The sequence below is a fragment of the Amphiura filiformis genome, chromosome 4 (assembly GCF_039555335.1).
Source record: "Amphiura filiformis chromosome 4, Afil_fr2py, whole genome shotgun sequence".
NCBI classification, from domain to species: Eukaryota; Metazoa; Echinodermata; class Ophiuroidea; order Amphilepidida; family Amphiuridae; genus Amphiura; species Amphiura filiformis.
In genome coordinates, this window is record NC_092631.1 from 19974164 (window position 1) to 19989113 (window position 14950).

A 14950-nucleotide genomic window follows, 5' to 3' on the forward strand; every position below is an offset into this window, starting at 1 on the left:
TAGACTATGTCATAGTGGAATTTTGATAAATAAAAATATCAATAATGATGAACACATTCCGTTGAACTCAAAATGTTACTGATGTTTACTAAAATTATAAAGTGTTCAATAGTAAAATGGTCATAAAGAGTTTATATAATTATTAGTGACAGTAAGTGAAAAGTATACGTAGGCCTATGTTATTGAATGCAACATATCTTGCATAATTATAATGGCTCACTTCAATACTGAACAATTCTGATTTTGGAATCTGCAGTTTATTGATGGCGAAAGACCAAGTGAAAAATCCCAATTGGGAAGGGAACAAACAGAGGGAGTACGGTGACTAAAAAGAGCTTTCTGCTTAAATGTAATAGCCAGAGTATGCAAAATGGGCAAATGGACTCCGGAGAAGTCTAACAGACCTCACAATAATTGAATTACGGTACCAGTTTTTGTACGCCTGTATACCCTAAGCAAAGAAAGTTATGTCATGAATAGCCAATACATGTTTTATGTTGGATTTCAGACCTCATTCGTTGAAATCGGTCAAGAAATAAAACAGCCATAATATCAAGGAATATGCAAAAGTTGCATTTGCTCCATCGCGTGCTCTATTGATTCGTAAACAAAGTAAGCGTTCTCGAACAATAGAACTAGTGCGGTTCTTTCCATTGATTAGAACATTAAATGCAACTTTCGTTTTCGTTCTAGATTACAATTTGTTTGTTTTCTCTCTTTATTCCTTCCTTCTTTCCATTCCAGTCGCCAAAAATCCATTCGGGTGAAATGGTTAAGTAACCACTATAGGCTTAATTAACAACACCCCCATACACATAATTTACACAATACCTACATACTTCTTGTACGAATAAATGTACAGTCATACCGAAGAATACCAGTACGACAGCAAATTATTTTGTACGATTATAATATAAAAACAGTACAAAGTCCAGTATATCAAAAGAAGACAATGCAATTGTGTTTTCACGTAAATGTTTGTATTATCCACGATACACGTATCACACTTTTGAATGCATTGTTTGCTCAAAAAATCTAATAGAAAGTACATGCGTTTCATGTGTAGAAGTATAAGAAGATGAAGGAGGAAGTATCATTAAAAAGTAGAAAATGGTTTTCTATTAGGTTATTTTGAGCAAGCAATGCACTTAAAAGATGTTAAAACGGGACATTATACGTGTATTGTGGATAACACAAACAATTACATGAAAACACAATGTATTGTCGTCTTCCTTTGATTTGCTGGATTTTGTACTGTTTGTGCATTATATTGTTGCAAAAGAAGTTGCTGATGTACTGGTTTTCTTCGGTGTGACTGTACAAGATGCATGTAAGTATTGTGTAAATATTGTGTACATTTGTTGGTAATTTACTGCACAGCAAACACAAATGTTTTACAGAAAACATTTAAATGTCGGGTTATATAAAGGGTATAAAAACGATTTAATAACATTCCAGAAACATTTTTGAAAACTTGGAACAAATCATTCTAAACAGAATGTTATTTTGGGGTTGAAAAAATATTTTGTAAAAAATGTTTGCCCAAAATATTTACAATTACGTTTTTAAAATGTTTTCACGACCTTTATATAACCCGACATTTAAATGTTATTAAAACGTTTTGTAAAAAACATTTTAAGAACATTTCTGTGTTTGCTGGGTGCAAATATTTTAACATAATGTTATTTAAGTGTTGACAAAATATTTGGCCAAAAATGTTTGCAAAAATAGTTTACAATGACATTTCGAAAACATTTTTAAAATATTGTTGTAGTGTGTTTTCATACAAAACGTTTTAAAACGATTTCATAACCTTTATATAACCCGACATTTTAATGTTTTTAAAACGTTTTTACCAAAACCAAAACCCAAATTATAACTTATTTAAAACGTTTTAAAAACGTTTTTGTGTTTGCTGGGTTATGTGTATGGGTGTTGTTAATGAAAAACTAGGCGGTTCTCGAAATATGAAGCTTGGCTGTTTATCTATAGGGGACCACCTGCTAAAAAACAACAATCTTTATACTAATTATTATAGCATTCGATCGAAACTACGAGTACAAAATCGACGACGTCGGTATGTCTCAAATCATATCGCGTCACGTAAATCTTGTTATTGGACTTTAATGCATCCTCTTTCTATAGTAAAAGATAAGAATGATGGAAGTTTCGAAACATTCAATTTTGCAAGTGTTTTATATATCAGACCATTATAGTTCCTCACCATGGATGGACGGATACTTACGATTGCTGTGTTTCTTTTCGTAGTTATGGTCGCCGCGAAGAACGGTACGTATTTTTATTGTAAATCTATCAGATAAGATAAGATTAATAGGTATAGTAAGTTCAATCATCAGGAGCGTCAAAACACATTTTTGACAGCAAATACTACCTCTCATTCCAAAATTATTCCAAAATTTTATTCACATTATTTGAAAGTTAAAGACTGTTATGCACGAGTGGTGAGAATACACAACAACAATTATTCTCAATACTATACTGGGTTAATTATACCAACTTCAATAAAAGTGATGAAAATCTACCTTGTCAAAGGGTAACTATATTTAAATCGGGCGTTTCTTACACCCCCAGCAGAATGTATGCATGCTATGCATTGATCTATAAGGATTAAAGATCGATGTTGCTTAATATTACATGATGTATACAAAATGACATACTCTTTTAAATGATGGCGTTAGATGCGTTGTTAGCGCGGGTTTTTTCAAATCACTATGTTGAAACATGCATTTTATAGTACATTTCACGTGTTGCATGCATGATAATGTTGCGGTGATTCAGCATGCAGGAGAGGCAACGGCGGTGAACTGGGCTCCGGTGCACCCACACACTTTTTCGACCCGGTGAACTGGCTCTCCCACTTTAATCAAACCCATAATGTGTTGTGTGTCACATGTCTGGGTGAACGTAAATAATCAAACATTCTCTATATCATATACCCTGATTGACAGTGTAAAAATGAGACACCACATGGCTTCAATTGTAAAATGGATAAACAAATCCCCCTTTTCGCTTCTGCTTTGGACACCCAGCACTATATGTTTAAAGCAATAATTTATACAATAATAGTTACAACATGTCCACGAATTACTTTAATTCGACCTTCATTTCACATATTTTGGCTTTTACAAACCAAAATTGTACACAATAATAGTACCAAAATGGTCCACCAAAGCGCTTCAAATGAACCTTCATTTCGCAAAAGCATCGCCATTGGTCAAACAATCAACATAATTTATTTGATTATTAAAATGTGGGTATAATTCTCGATATTTGTAGTCAAATAAGTAAAATGTATACTTGTTACACCCTCTTCGATATTTTCACTACGTATTCTTAAAGGTCTATACTTTAATGATTTTATAAATAACAAGTTGATTTTGGGAACTAGCTAAATTTTGCTGTCCCTGTACATGTAGCTGTAATTAAATATACCAAAACAACCCACCATGGCATGTTAGATAACTCTATATATCATAAATTGTACAGGACTGTGCAGCATTATTTCATTTATCAAGAAAGCATACTATAGATACCAAAAGATATTATATTCCTGTTTCAGAAACTATGTAAACAGGATTATCTGTGGTGAAAAGTAACGTCAGGCTGAGAATCCAAAGTTTTTTTGCAATGCATTTTATTGTCGTTATCTGGTTTTACTTCGGACCAGCATAACATATTAAGTTATAGCAAGATATTCCCGCTGTGAGTAATGAACCAGTCTCAAAAAAGACAGTTCCAGACCACTCCTCCTTTCGCCATACATAAATTCTCCCAACCTCATCTCCCTAATATGAAATTTCAAAAAAGGACAATTAACTTCGGCAGAGGTGGGGCTCGAGCTCACACCGCGCCGCTATCATGGATACTGTATGAGTCTAGCGCTTTAGACCGCTCGGCTACCTGTCTTGCTGGTATATATCTTAAAACTTATTTGAACATTATAATCGCAACTTCAACATAGGCCTACCACGTGACAAGCGACGACAGAAAACGTACCATATTTTGGAATTTCATTTGCTTAAAAACATTAATGTGTATTAACAGCGCTCAGTTGTTGATAACTGCGTGTTCTCCATACAGAAATCCGACAATAAATTGGCCTCTCATACATGCACAATACATTATATCGATTTTGACTTGTCGGGCTGCACTTGCTACTACCATACATGTGGGTCATTATATGGAGCCTACCATTTTTCGTGTATACACGGTCTGGATTTTTGCAATTTATAGTAGAAGTCCACGTAGGTCCCCAAAGTTTCTTTCAGATATTAAAAGATTAGATTTTCATGAAGACGAAACAGTAATCTTTAGTTGGGACCTATGTAAAATTTAAATAAAAATTTCACCATCAATTCAGTGTTCATTTCCACTAAATAAGGAAAATATTTTGGCGTGTATATAAAATTGAAATAAAATTATCTGCTTTCTAAACCACATAAACCATTGGGTATCACGAATCGTCATATGTGATGTACAGTTAATATTCAAATATTTTTTATACATATGATGCTTCAATTTTTACACAAAAATATTTCATTGAACCCTCCCCTCCCCACTCGGCTATTTTAAAAAGGTAATCAACCGCGTCCACTGCTGTAGTTCCAGACTGCACTACAGGGTTCAAAAGAAATACCCCCCCTTAAAATCACAAAACATTTCTTTGCATAACTTGACATTTATTTTGTTGATTTGAAAAATTTAAAAACTAGTGAATAGAGGAATCGCTTTTCAACCCTCCCAATGTTGTTTCATTTACAAAAACAATATTTGTGGTAAACAATAATCACATTTTTCAAAAATGATGCTTTCAGAAAAAGTAGCACTTTACCACATTATGTACAAAACATTATCGATATTAATGTTAAGGTTGATTTAATTCTTGGTTTTTTCCTTCACCTTTCTGTCTCTGATCCTTCAGGCACCCATGCAACCATCATTTAGTGCAAAACAAAGATTTATTGAACTTAATTTCGGCGTACAATGAGATTTTCTTTGAAGTTTTTGTTTTTGTTTCAAAATGATAAAATCACTAGGAAGGAGAAATGAGCTCTCCACGCATAAATTTGACCAAAAGGGTGAACATTTACCTGTATTGGGTCAGTTGAAGCATCTTGCAATTTGATTTAAAATGATGGCTTTCTTGGATAAAGGTGTAACACTCATGACGTGGCCACAAGAGATTGGCTGCATGCAGCTAATTGGCTGAATGCTGCCATCCAACCTCCAATCTTTGTTGGCCATTTCTTCTTTGCCATGTACGTCTTTATTCAAGAGAGCCGCTGCGATAGATCTTTGCAACTGTTTCAGTCTGCAATTTGCAAGTAAATTTTTCATCTCTTCTAGCCAGCGAAAGAAATAAGCATCACACTGCAAACCTTATCTTTACTCCCATAGTGATTTTACCATTTTTGAAACACCGACTGAAAATCCCATTCATGTCAATATTCATGTCAATGAATCATTGTTTTATACTGAAAGATGATTGCATGGGTGACTGAGTAATCGAATACATAAAATTTAAGACAAATTAACTAACAATTTACATTGATCACGTTTTTGTACATTACATGTATAGGAAGTTGAAAAGGGCAACTTTTTCTGAAAGCATCATTTTTGGAAAATGTGATATTTTTTGACCAACAAAAAATGATTTTCAAAAAGAAGATAACTGGGAGGGTAGCAAAAAGATTTCTCTATTCACAGGTTTTTAAATGTTTCAAATCAACCCAATGTATGTCAAGTTACGCAAAGAATTATTTTGTAATTTTAGGGGGAGTTATTTCTTTTGAACCCTGTATTATATCGCTTATCAATATTATAATCTGTTTCAATTCCAATGACACCTCGTGCATATTGTCCTGGGTACGATTGGGCTCCAAGGAGGGGCATGAAAGCTAGCACTACAACCCTGTTATACAGATTTTTCAAAGGAAAATGCTAATACCTATTACAATATATAAATATATACATCCAGAAAAATTAATTAGGTGTCACGAGCTGGCATAGGTAGATACCGAACAAAATCCGGTTTCAGAAACTAGGTAAACAATATTGTCTGTGGTGGAAAGTAAAATCAGGGGTAATACCAGGAAATCAAAAGGTTATTTATACTATATTAAAGGAACACTCCGGCAATCACAACAATATGCCTAAGTTAGAATAACAATTATCAAGAACTAATCATGTGGTTTTATTAAAAACAAACTCATATGTGCCTGGACACCTCGAATAAGCCGTAAAGCCCCCCTCTGGTCATTTTTACTTTTTTACATATTTGCAAAGAGCATGTTTTAGGGATTAAAATGACACCTCAATGAACTTCATATGACAATCAGAAGCGAAGTTATGGCTTGTTATAGGTTGTCATGAATCAAAACGCGAAACCGAGAAAAACGCGTTCAAAGTTAGGGAAGCATAATGACCATTCATCAGATGGGCCTCAGAAAAATGTAGATTATATCATATTTCCACTTATTTCTTTAAAATAAAACTTTGTATGTGTTTAGAAGAAAGCTTAAACATTTCAAATCTGCAAAAATCTCAACTTCGCCAAAATACGAGATTTGCATATATTTTCACCTGTAGCTCGAAATGAAGTTTGCCGAGTTTACGGCTCATTCGCCGCGTCCAGCCACATATTGACTATAAATACAGCCGGCTCTCAACACGCGATATTCAAAATTACCGCGTCGAAATTGCCTGTGGCAATGACGTCCTGGTTATTTGTGCTCAATTGTCGTCAGCCTTCATTGTGTTACAGGGACGTCATTACCACAGGCAATTTCGGAGCCCGGGGAATTTGAATATGGCGTGGCTGTTTTTATTTGTTTTAAAGGTCAATATTTATAACATCGAACATTAACATAGCAAAACTTTGTTATGACTTTCAAAATAAACCATTCATACATCACCAAGATACAATAAAAATAGAACGACAGGGGTTTTGCTCTTTGGACAAAATATACATACACACCCCACGCCAGGTGAATTAATAACTTTTGTCGGTGATGTAAGCTATCATACATAGGGGTATGTGCGTGGCTGAGTAGTAGGTTATCCTACGGACGGGGTGTGTGGCTGAGTGGTGAGGGATGAAGGGTTTGTATGTTTGTGAAAGTTAGTCAGTTGCATTTTTACAAACTCTGCCAAATTATTATTTTACCACAGGTATCTCAGTTCACGAAGACGCAAGAGGCAGTGAATTTGTGTTTGCTTTTCCAACTCAATCTCATCCACCAAGAGACTACGAACCATCACTTCAGATAACATCGGTGAGCGATACTACAGTATCGATCAATATTTCATTTCCATATTTAGATGATGATGATACCATTGTAACAGAAGTTCTTCCAGGTCAATTTATAATTGTTGACCTGCCACAAGAGGTAATGGCCGTTCCAAAGGAACATTACCAAAGGGGTACCGTTTTTGTTCAAACCGATGGCGATATCTTTGTCGTCGCAATTGCGTACATTGAATCCGCACCAAACCTAGCTTCTTTCAACATATTACCCACCTCCGCACTTAATCGAGAATATGTGATCGTTGATTGGCCTTCTAGTGCAGATTATTATCGCGCAGAGTTTGTTATCACAAGCTTACATGATGAAACCAACATTCGGTATATTTTGACGTCAACACCAATAATACCAGGTTCTCCAAGAGAAGCAGTTATTCAGCTGCAAAGATACGAGACTGTTCAATTTCAAGTTGATAAAACCACCGGTCGAAGTCTATCGGGAAGTCGAATATGGTCAGACAAACCAATATCAATCGTAGCAGGATGTGAATGTGCTGATGTACCACTTCTTCCAATAACCTCGTGCGATTATGTCGCTGTTCATCTGATTCCATTTGAAAAATGGGGACTCTTTTATTCTCTTGCACCATTCGGAGGTCGTGAGAGGTCGGGGTATTTCGTTCGCATCGTAGCAGGTAGAGATGATACCTTAGTAACAATAGGGAATTCATATGGACAAATTCTACTTAATGCAGGGAAAGTATACGAGCAAAGAATTCTTACTGAAAACATAATCACCATCGCAGGTACCAAACCAATATTCGTCGTTCAATATGCTCCGAGTCATCATATTGACGATGTTGGCGATTCTCTGATGCTAATAGTTCCACCAATTGAGCAGTATATCAATGAAGTGATTTCTTTCGCAGTCTTTGACTCAACTGCTTATCGGATCGAGGCAGATTACATCTCTATACACACCGAGTGTGATAATATAGATGATTTACTTCTTGATGGACTACCTCTGGATGATAGCTGGAAGATGTTACGTGATGATGATGCAATCATGTGTGCTGCACAAAATACTATTAATTCCTCCCAATCTGTGTACAATATCTCTCATTTAAGTTCCGATGCGCGTATATCAGCCATGCTCTACGGATTTGGTAAGAGTTTGAATGCAGTAAGTTATGGGCATGCTGCTGGATTTGGACTGGAGAACATAACATGTACTGTGTTTGATGACGATACCAATTCAACAGAAGAAGTTTTGTGCTTGATAGTAGGGCCAGGTAATATCATTTTACAATATCACTTCACATTTATTCATAGATAGATTCATGAAAAGGCCAAGGCCGGATTTACCATTGAGCCAGATGGGCCAGTGCCCAGGGCCCCCGAAATTTGGGGGCCTCCAATTTGGCATGTGCATGTTTCTTTGTAGCCCGAATAAACCATATTTTGCACCAAAATATGCTAACATTGCAAATTTGCCACTCTCGACTCGTTAATGTGTCTCCCATTTTCTACCTTCTTCATTCCATATTCCGTTCGTGGTATGCCTTATGTCCCAACCATTTTATGAGAGTTGTCTTGTTTATATCAGTCATCAATATCTGAAAACACCTGTGCGCTAGTAACATGGCATAATTTAATACATCCACTCTGCATCTCTCAAATCATTAATGTTTTTTCGCGCTACAATCTTCTGCATCTTTTCATTTTCTACATCCGTCCTTCAATATTCACTTTCAAGAGGAAGCCCCGTCAGAGCAGTTCTTCTGGGGTGAACAAAACCTGCCTGGTTATCAAATTAATCAGTGAGAAGGTTATTTGTGAATTTTACAGATGCTAATTATTGTTTTAATGTTATTGCATTAACTAGCACATGTCAAATTCAGAGATAGCCTTGTCATTGATTAATTTGCTAGTCAGCAGGTTTGGTTCACCGGAGAGAGCTGCTCTGGCAGGGCTTCCTCTTTAATATCGTCCCTTATGACACCAACCATTGTCTTGTTTATTTCAGTCGATATCAGATGCGCTAATAACGCGACGGGATATACTGAACCTGGAGAAAAATATGGCCTTGTGTCATGGCCACCTGTGACGGCCAATGGCAGCTCAGGTTACATCAGCGTCACATGTGATCATAGAAATGGTGGAAAATTTGACTTGGGTCATACAAGGGTTGTGTGTGTTGCAACGGAGTTTGGTCATGCACGGGCAAATTGCTCTTTTCAAGTTACTGTAATAGGTATTAGAGTGTACATAGTTCAACCATATCAATAGCATTTACTTTATATCTGCCTTATGCAGTTTGCACTCCACAACTTGAGACACCCCTCCCCCTATGTTTTCTATCTGGCCTAGTTCGTAGACATACAATCTGATTGGATAATCGCTATAGACTGCGGGTGTCGTCTACCCGCCGAGTATTGGTAACGCGTAAAACGCATGTAGAGGTGCATATAACGCGTAACACTCTAACGCACTTACGTACGTGCAACTGAAGACGACAGGATAATGAAAAATAATAATACCTTTTATTTTAACGTTTATAACGTAAATTCTCAGTTTATTCTTCCTATCATGAAAGCGTTTCGTCCAGAAATGGTTCACAAAATTATTTAACCAGCATGAGTATACACTATAACAATGTGGTGGTTATACAGAAGTTAATCATTATTTTGTAAGGTTTGCTATATAGCCGTTTTCTAACTTATAGTATAGACTTAGATTAACCCAACAATATACCTTCATCAAAGTTTGATGATTTTATTTGTGCATTTTAACGCAATACTTTTTTCGGATGTTTTTGAAGTGTTTCGGTAAAAACCTTTAACTCACAGTGTTTTACCATAAATTACTCTTATTCAGATATCGAAAGCCCAGTAATCACCGACTGTCCGTCAGATAAATGTGATTTTGCTTTCGAGAATGACAAGGTTCCAATTGACTGGGAAGAACCACATTGTGAAGATAATTCAGGCGAATGCAACTTAACAACAGATTCTCAGCCTGGAGACATGTTCTCTTTTGGAGATGCAACTGTATCTTATTTGGCAAATGATGGGTCAAATAATGAAGCGTCGTGTAATTTCACTGTCACAATTATCCGTAAGTATATATATATATATATAAACTGAAATCTCACAGAAAAAAAAAAGAACGTCAAAGATTAAATGTTCAAGCATGGTTAAAAACGTTCGACAGTTGTGACTCATGGCACTAGGATAGGAAGCTTTTATGGATTGGATAATTTAATACAGATATATTAGACGGTGAGGTAGCACACAATGAGTTTTACGCCAGCTTTTCATGATTCTCATCATCATCATCATCGTCATCGTCATCATCATCATCGTCATCATCATCATCATCATCATCATCATCATCATCATCATCATCATCATCATCATCATCAACAAAAGTAGTTTTTAAAACTTTCAACGGAAACTCATTTTACCTTGCAAATATTTTCGATAACGATCTGTTATCATCCTCAGGCACTTGTGGCTGGCTGATTGTCTTCTTCACACCTGGGTGGTTTAGGTGTTTCTAGACTTTCGTAAATCTTCGGAAGATCTCAGCCCCCGTCTCTGTTTAACTTGACTTGTGGTTCTTTCTTAATTGCTATGGACTCCTTGATCTTTCTGTTCAGAGTCGTGTTCTCCTTCTTGACGATCTTAATGTTCGGAGGGTCAATACGGTGCCCGGTGGACTTAAGATGTTCCGCAACAGCAGAACTCTTAATTAACAGCGCTCTTGCTTTGGGATGTATGTTCATTGATCCGCTCTCCAAGAGCCCGCGCAGTCTCACCGATGTATACACGGTCAAAATCCGCATACGGAATCCTGTATACCACCCGACAGATCTCGGATCTCCGACTTGTCCTTGGGCGCGACAAGTTGTTGGCGCAGGCTGCTGAGAGGTTTGAACACAGTCTTGATGTTATATTTCCGATATGCGTTTGAGTTTCCCAGACACGTCTTTCACATATGGTAGGAGAGCGAGAGGTTGATAAGATCTAGGTCGAGCAGCAGATGTGGGATTGCTATTTACTTTCGGGTTTTTTTTCTGAGTTGCCTTCGAAAAAGTCCAATATTCTCGTAACCACACCTGGATAACGTCCCTTAATATGATCAAGTTCTTGGTCGCGATCTTCCTCCTCCTCCTCCTCCTCCTCCTCCTCCTCATCATCATCATCATCATCATCATCATCATCATCATCATCATCATCATCATCATCATCATCATCATCATCATCATCATCATCATCATCATCATCATCAATATAATAGGCTTATAATCATCATTGTCGATATCATTATCATCATCATGCTTGGATGTCATTCTATAACTTCATTAACTCAATTATACTACTGTTTCACTATTAGCTCGCTGTCGTCCAGGAGAGACCAATACACCAGGAGTTGGTAACTTTACCTGGCCAGATGCCACCGTTGGAGAAACCGTTGAATCTATTGAGAAATGCCCGATATCAACCATCAATCGTAGGTTTTCCAAATAGTTCCGTAATTTGTGTAATTATTTCATATCCACTGGAATATTTGTTTTAATTAATTCATTGTTCTCGTAAATATTTTTCTTTCGGTGAGGAGGGAGGAACAACGTCTAATTTCGGCTTGAAATGGGTAAACAGATGTTGCAACCACTTCTCTGAGTTCAATGCCACGGAGGCCCAGCTCACTATCAGTTCTTTGCCATTTTTATGGATGATATGCCTCGCTTGTTCCGTGTTAATAATATTGGGGTCCGGTGCGGTAACACCACTATCTTTTGGTGTTGGCTGTCACGAACAAGTTTTCTTTCTGTACTCTCTAGACCACGTATATGTTTATCTACGTGTTGTCCATAACGATTTCTTATTTTTGTGATGAGATGCATTATTTTGTAGGACTGAAGAATTGATGCTAAATCGATGGTGTTAGACAAGTCTAATATAAAGTTTACTCTTTATACTTCGCATCTGTGTGAAAGCTGTTTTATACCGTATGCAACAATATCAACTACAGTAAAAAAAACTCGATAGTTAGCATATCTAAAACATGCAAAACATGCAAACATGAAGAGCCCATGCAAAAAAGCGTAAAGGGTTTTGAGCTAATCATCGATACACGTAGTTACCAACAAGTAAACCTGCAAATGTGTGTCTCAGCCCCTAAGCTCAGTTAGTAGAGCGCCGGACGTTGGTGTAATTTCATGTTTTCAAAGCGCTCGATAGTAAGCACATATGCTAACTATCGAGTTTTTACGGTATTTAGTTATGTTTGGTTCGGGCATTAAAATACCCAAAAATGAAAGTTTTTAACGGTAAAGCACATCCTGCATTAAAAACATAAAACATGTGAGGTGATCTTTTATGCACATTGTTACGAGTCGTACTTGACTCAAGGCCAAAATCACCTTTTACCCGAACTCACACGAATGCACAACACAAATACACTGTTTGATTATGCTAACAAAATCTAAGTCTTTAATTGAAAGCACGTTATTATTGGTACAATATATGACAACAAATGCACATACACAATAATCAAATATAATCACTCTTTATCTATTTTGTACTTAGCCAGCATTCTTCTTCTTGGCGATCATAAAGTTCTTGCAATGTTCTGGACGACTGATGTAATATATCCTTATTCACTTGTCCTGCGTAAATCAGCGAAGTCCCTTGTACACTTGCATTTATAATCCTTGCGTATAAAATCCTCATACGAAAATGGTGTTACTTTCTCCCAAGTACTAAACTCCTTGCGTCGATCTCCAAACACATTTGTAACTCCTTGTGCAGGTCTCCAAATATTAAATTCCTTGCGCCGATCTCCAATACTAAACTCCTTGCGCTGCTTTCTCCAAACTTGGTGCTATTTCCACCTTTCACACAATATCTTCAGGAAGCAGGACTGCGATGCAGTTGTCCCCACGTATAGTGACAGTTGCATTGAATCAATATACCAGACTTCAGCAAGTCGACAGAAGAATATATTTCCTTTCTTGGAAGAAGTACGTTCTTTGACGCATTCTAAATCTTCTCCGACAACACTGGGAAATAGTAGTACTTTGACTAAATAAAATATTTCTGGTGTGCAATTTCCTTTCTTTGAAGGAATTGGACTGTAAGCATATTAGCTAGCTAGCCCAGATCAACACTATCAACTGTGAAAATAATTGTGTTTACATTTTCTTATATCAAGCAATGGGAAATCCCCAGTATTAATACACATGATGAGAACTTGGAAATTCCCAAGCCTTAATTATAACATTAACCTTTCTCATTACATCACTTCCTGAGGGGAAATCCCATTACATCACTTTCATTTTACAACCTCAGGGGGTTTCCAAATATTCCAAATTTAGAAATGATTCAATTTGTTTTTGATCAAGTTGATGCAAGAAAGGGGAATCCCTAAAATGTCTCATAAAATAGATTTTAATTGTAAACAAAGATAATCAAATTAAATTAATCAGGGCACATCACACCATACATATTATCTTTTGTTGTTCAAGGTGGTTTGGGCTACGGAAAGAGGACTTGTGACCATGATACTGTAAAGGGGGCTCTTTATAAACTACCTGTCTTTGAGTCTGTTGATGAACCATGCGGAAGTGAAGACGGCGATCTGGACGTAGACGAGCTTGCAAAGGTTTTCCACGTATAATTTTATGTTGGCACACTTTGTTGAATAGATATGAATAAAATGAATAGAATACCCGGATGTAGATATAGGTTCATTTTTGTAAATATTAGCGTTTATCCAATTAGTAATAAAAGAATACAATTTTCCATGATCTTCATGTAAATGTAAAAAAAATCACACATTGCCTTTAAGAAATATTTTAAAATATTGGCCTACGAATTTTATTTTGGTATCAGACACCGGTAGCAGAGTCTAATGTTGAAGAAGTTGCCGAAGCGTTGGTAAATGTGACGAATAATCAGGATTCAGCAACAACTGCTGAAATAACATCTGTGTCTACTACCATTCAGAACATTGTCAGTGTGGGCTCGGCTTCATCAGAGGTAAATTTAACACTTTGATGATAATTCTGTGTTTTAATGGACAAAGTACTTTTCGAAAAAAATAATAGTTTTGTGCTTTTGTCAATATGAATAATTGTTCCAATTCTTTATCATAGCAAAAAGAGACGGAAACCTAAATTATGCGAAATGTCTCTGATAACGGTATTTATCGCATAATTGTTTGCTTGATTTATCTGATTAATCAGTCTTTTCAGAAGTCGCGCTTTTGGTTTCATTTTCATTGGCGCCCTCTCTGATTGCTATTGTGACAGTTAAATAAGGGCGATATAGTTAGTTCATCATTTCCTTCATATCTCTTCAGAAGGCCGTGTAACTTTCTAAATCGGAGGTCTTTCTAGGTCACTTATGAGAGTCATATGAAGAGCTTTGTTGCAAACTCCTTACATCCACTTGAGCAATTTGAGGAAAAATCAAAATATCATCAAAAAGTACTGATATATGGGGTTTTGCAAAAAGCAGTTTTTGGCGGGATGCTTGGGTAGGATGAGCATCCCGCCAAAACTGCTTTTTATATCAGTGATTTTTTGATGATTTTTTGATGTGTTCTCAAAATTGCTTAAGTGGATGTAAGGGATTTTGCAACAAAGCTCTTCATATAAAAGGTTAATTCAAACTCAAT

General features: G+C 36.4%; 1 protein-coding gene across 1 annotated transcript in view; it reads left to right on the forward strand.

Moving 5' to 3' along the window:
• The first annotated feature begins 2225 nt into the window (after positions 1-2225).
• Positions 2226-14950, forward strand: part of LOC140150034 (uncharacterized) — a 32070-nt gene continuing 19345 nt past the window's right edge. The window contains exons 1-7 of the mRNA XM_072172039.1: positions 2226-2289; positions 7192-8556; positions 9291-9518; positions 10142-10381; positions 11663-11779; positions 13797-13942; positions 14164-14310. Coding sequence (XP_072028140.1) covers positions 2226-2289; positions 7192-8556; positions 9291-9518; positions 10142-10381; positions 11663-11779; positions 13797-13942; positions 14164-14310 — 2307 coding nt within the window. The remainder of the gene's footprint in view (positions 2290-7191; positions 8557-9290; positions 9519-10141; positions 10382-11662; positions 11780-13796; positions 13943-14163; positions 14311-14950) is intronic.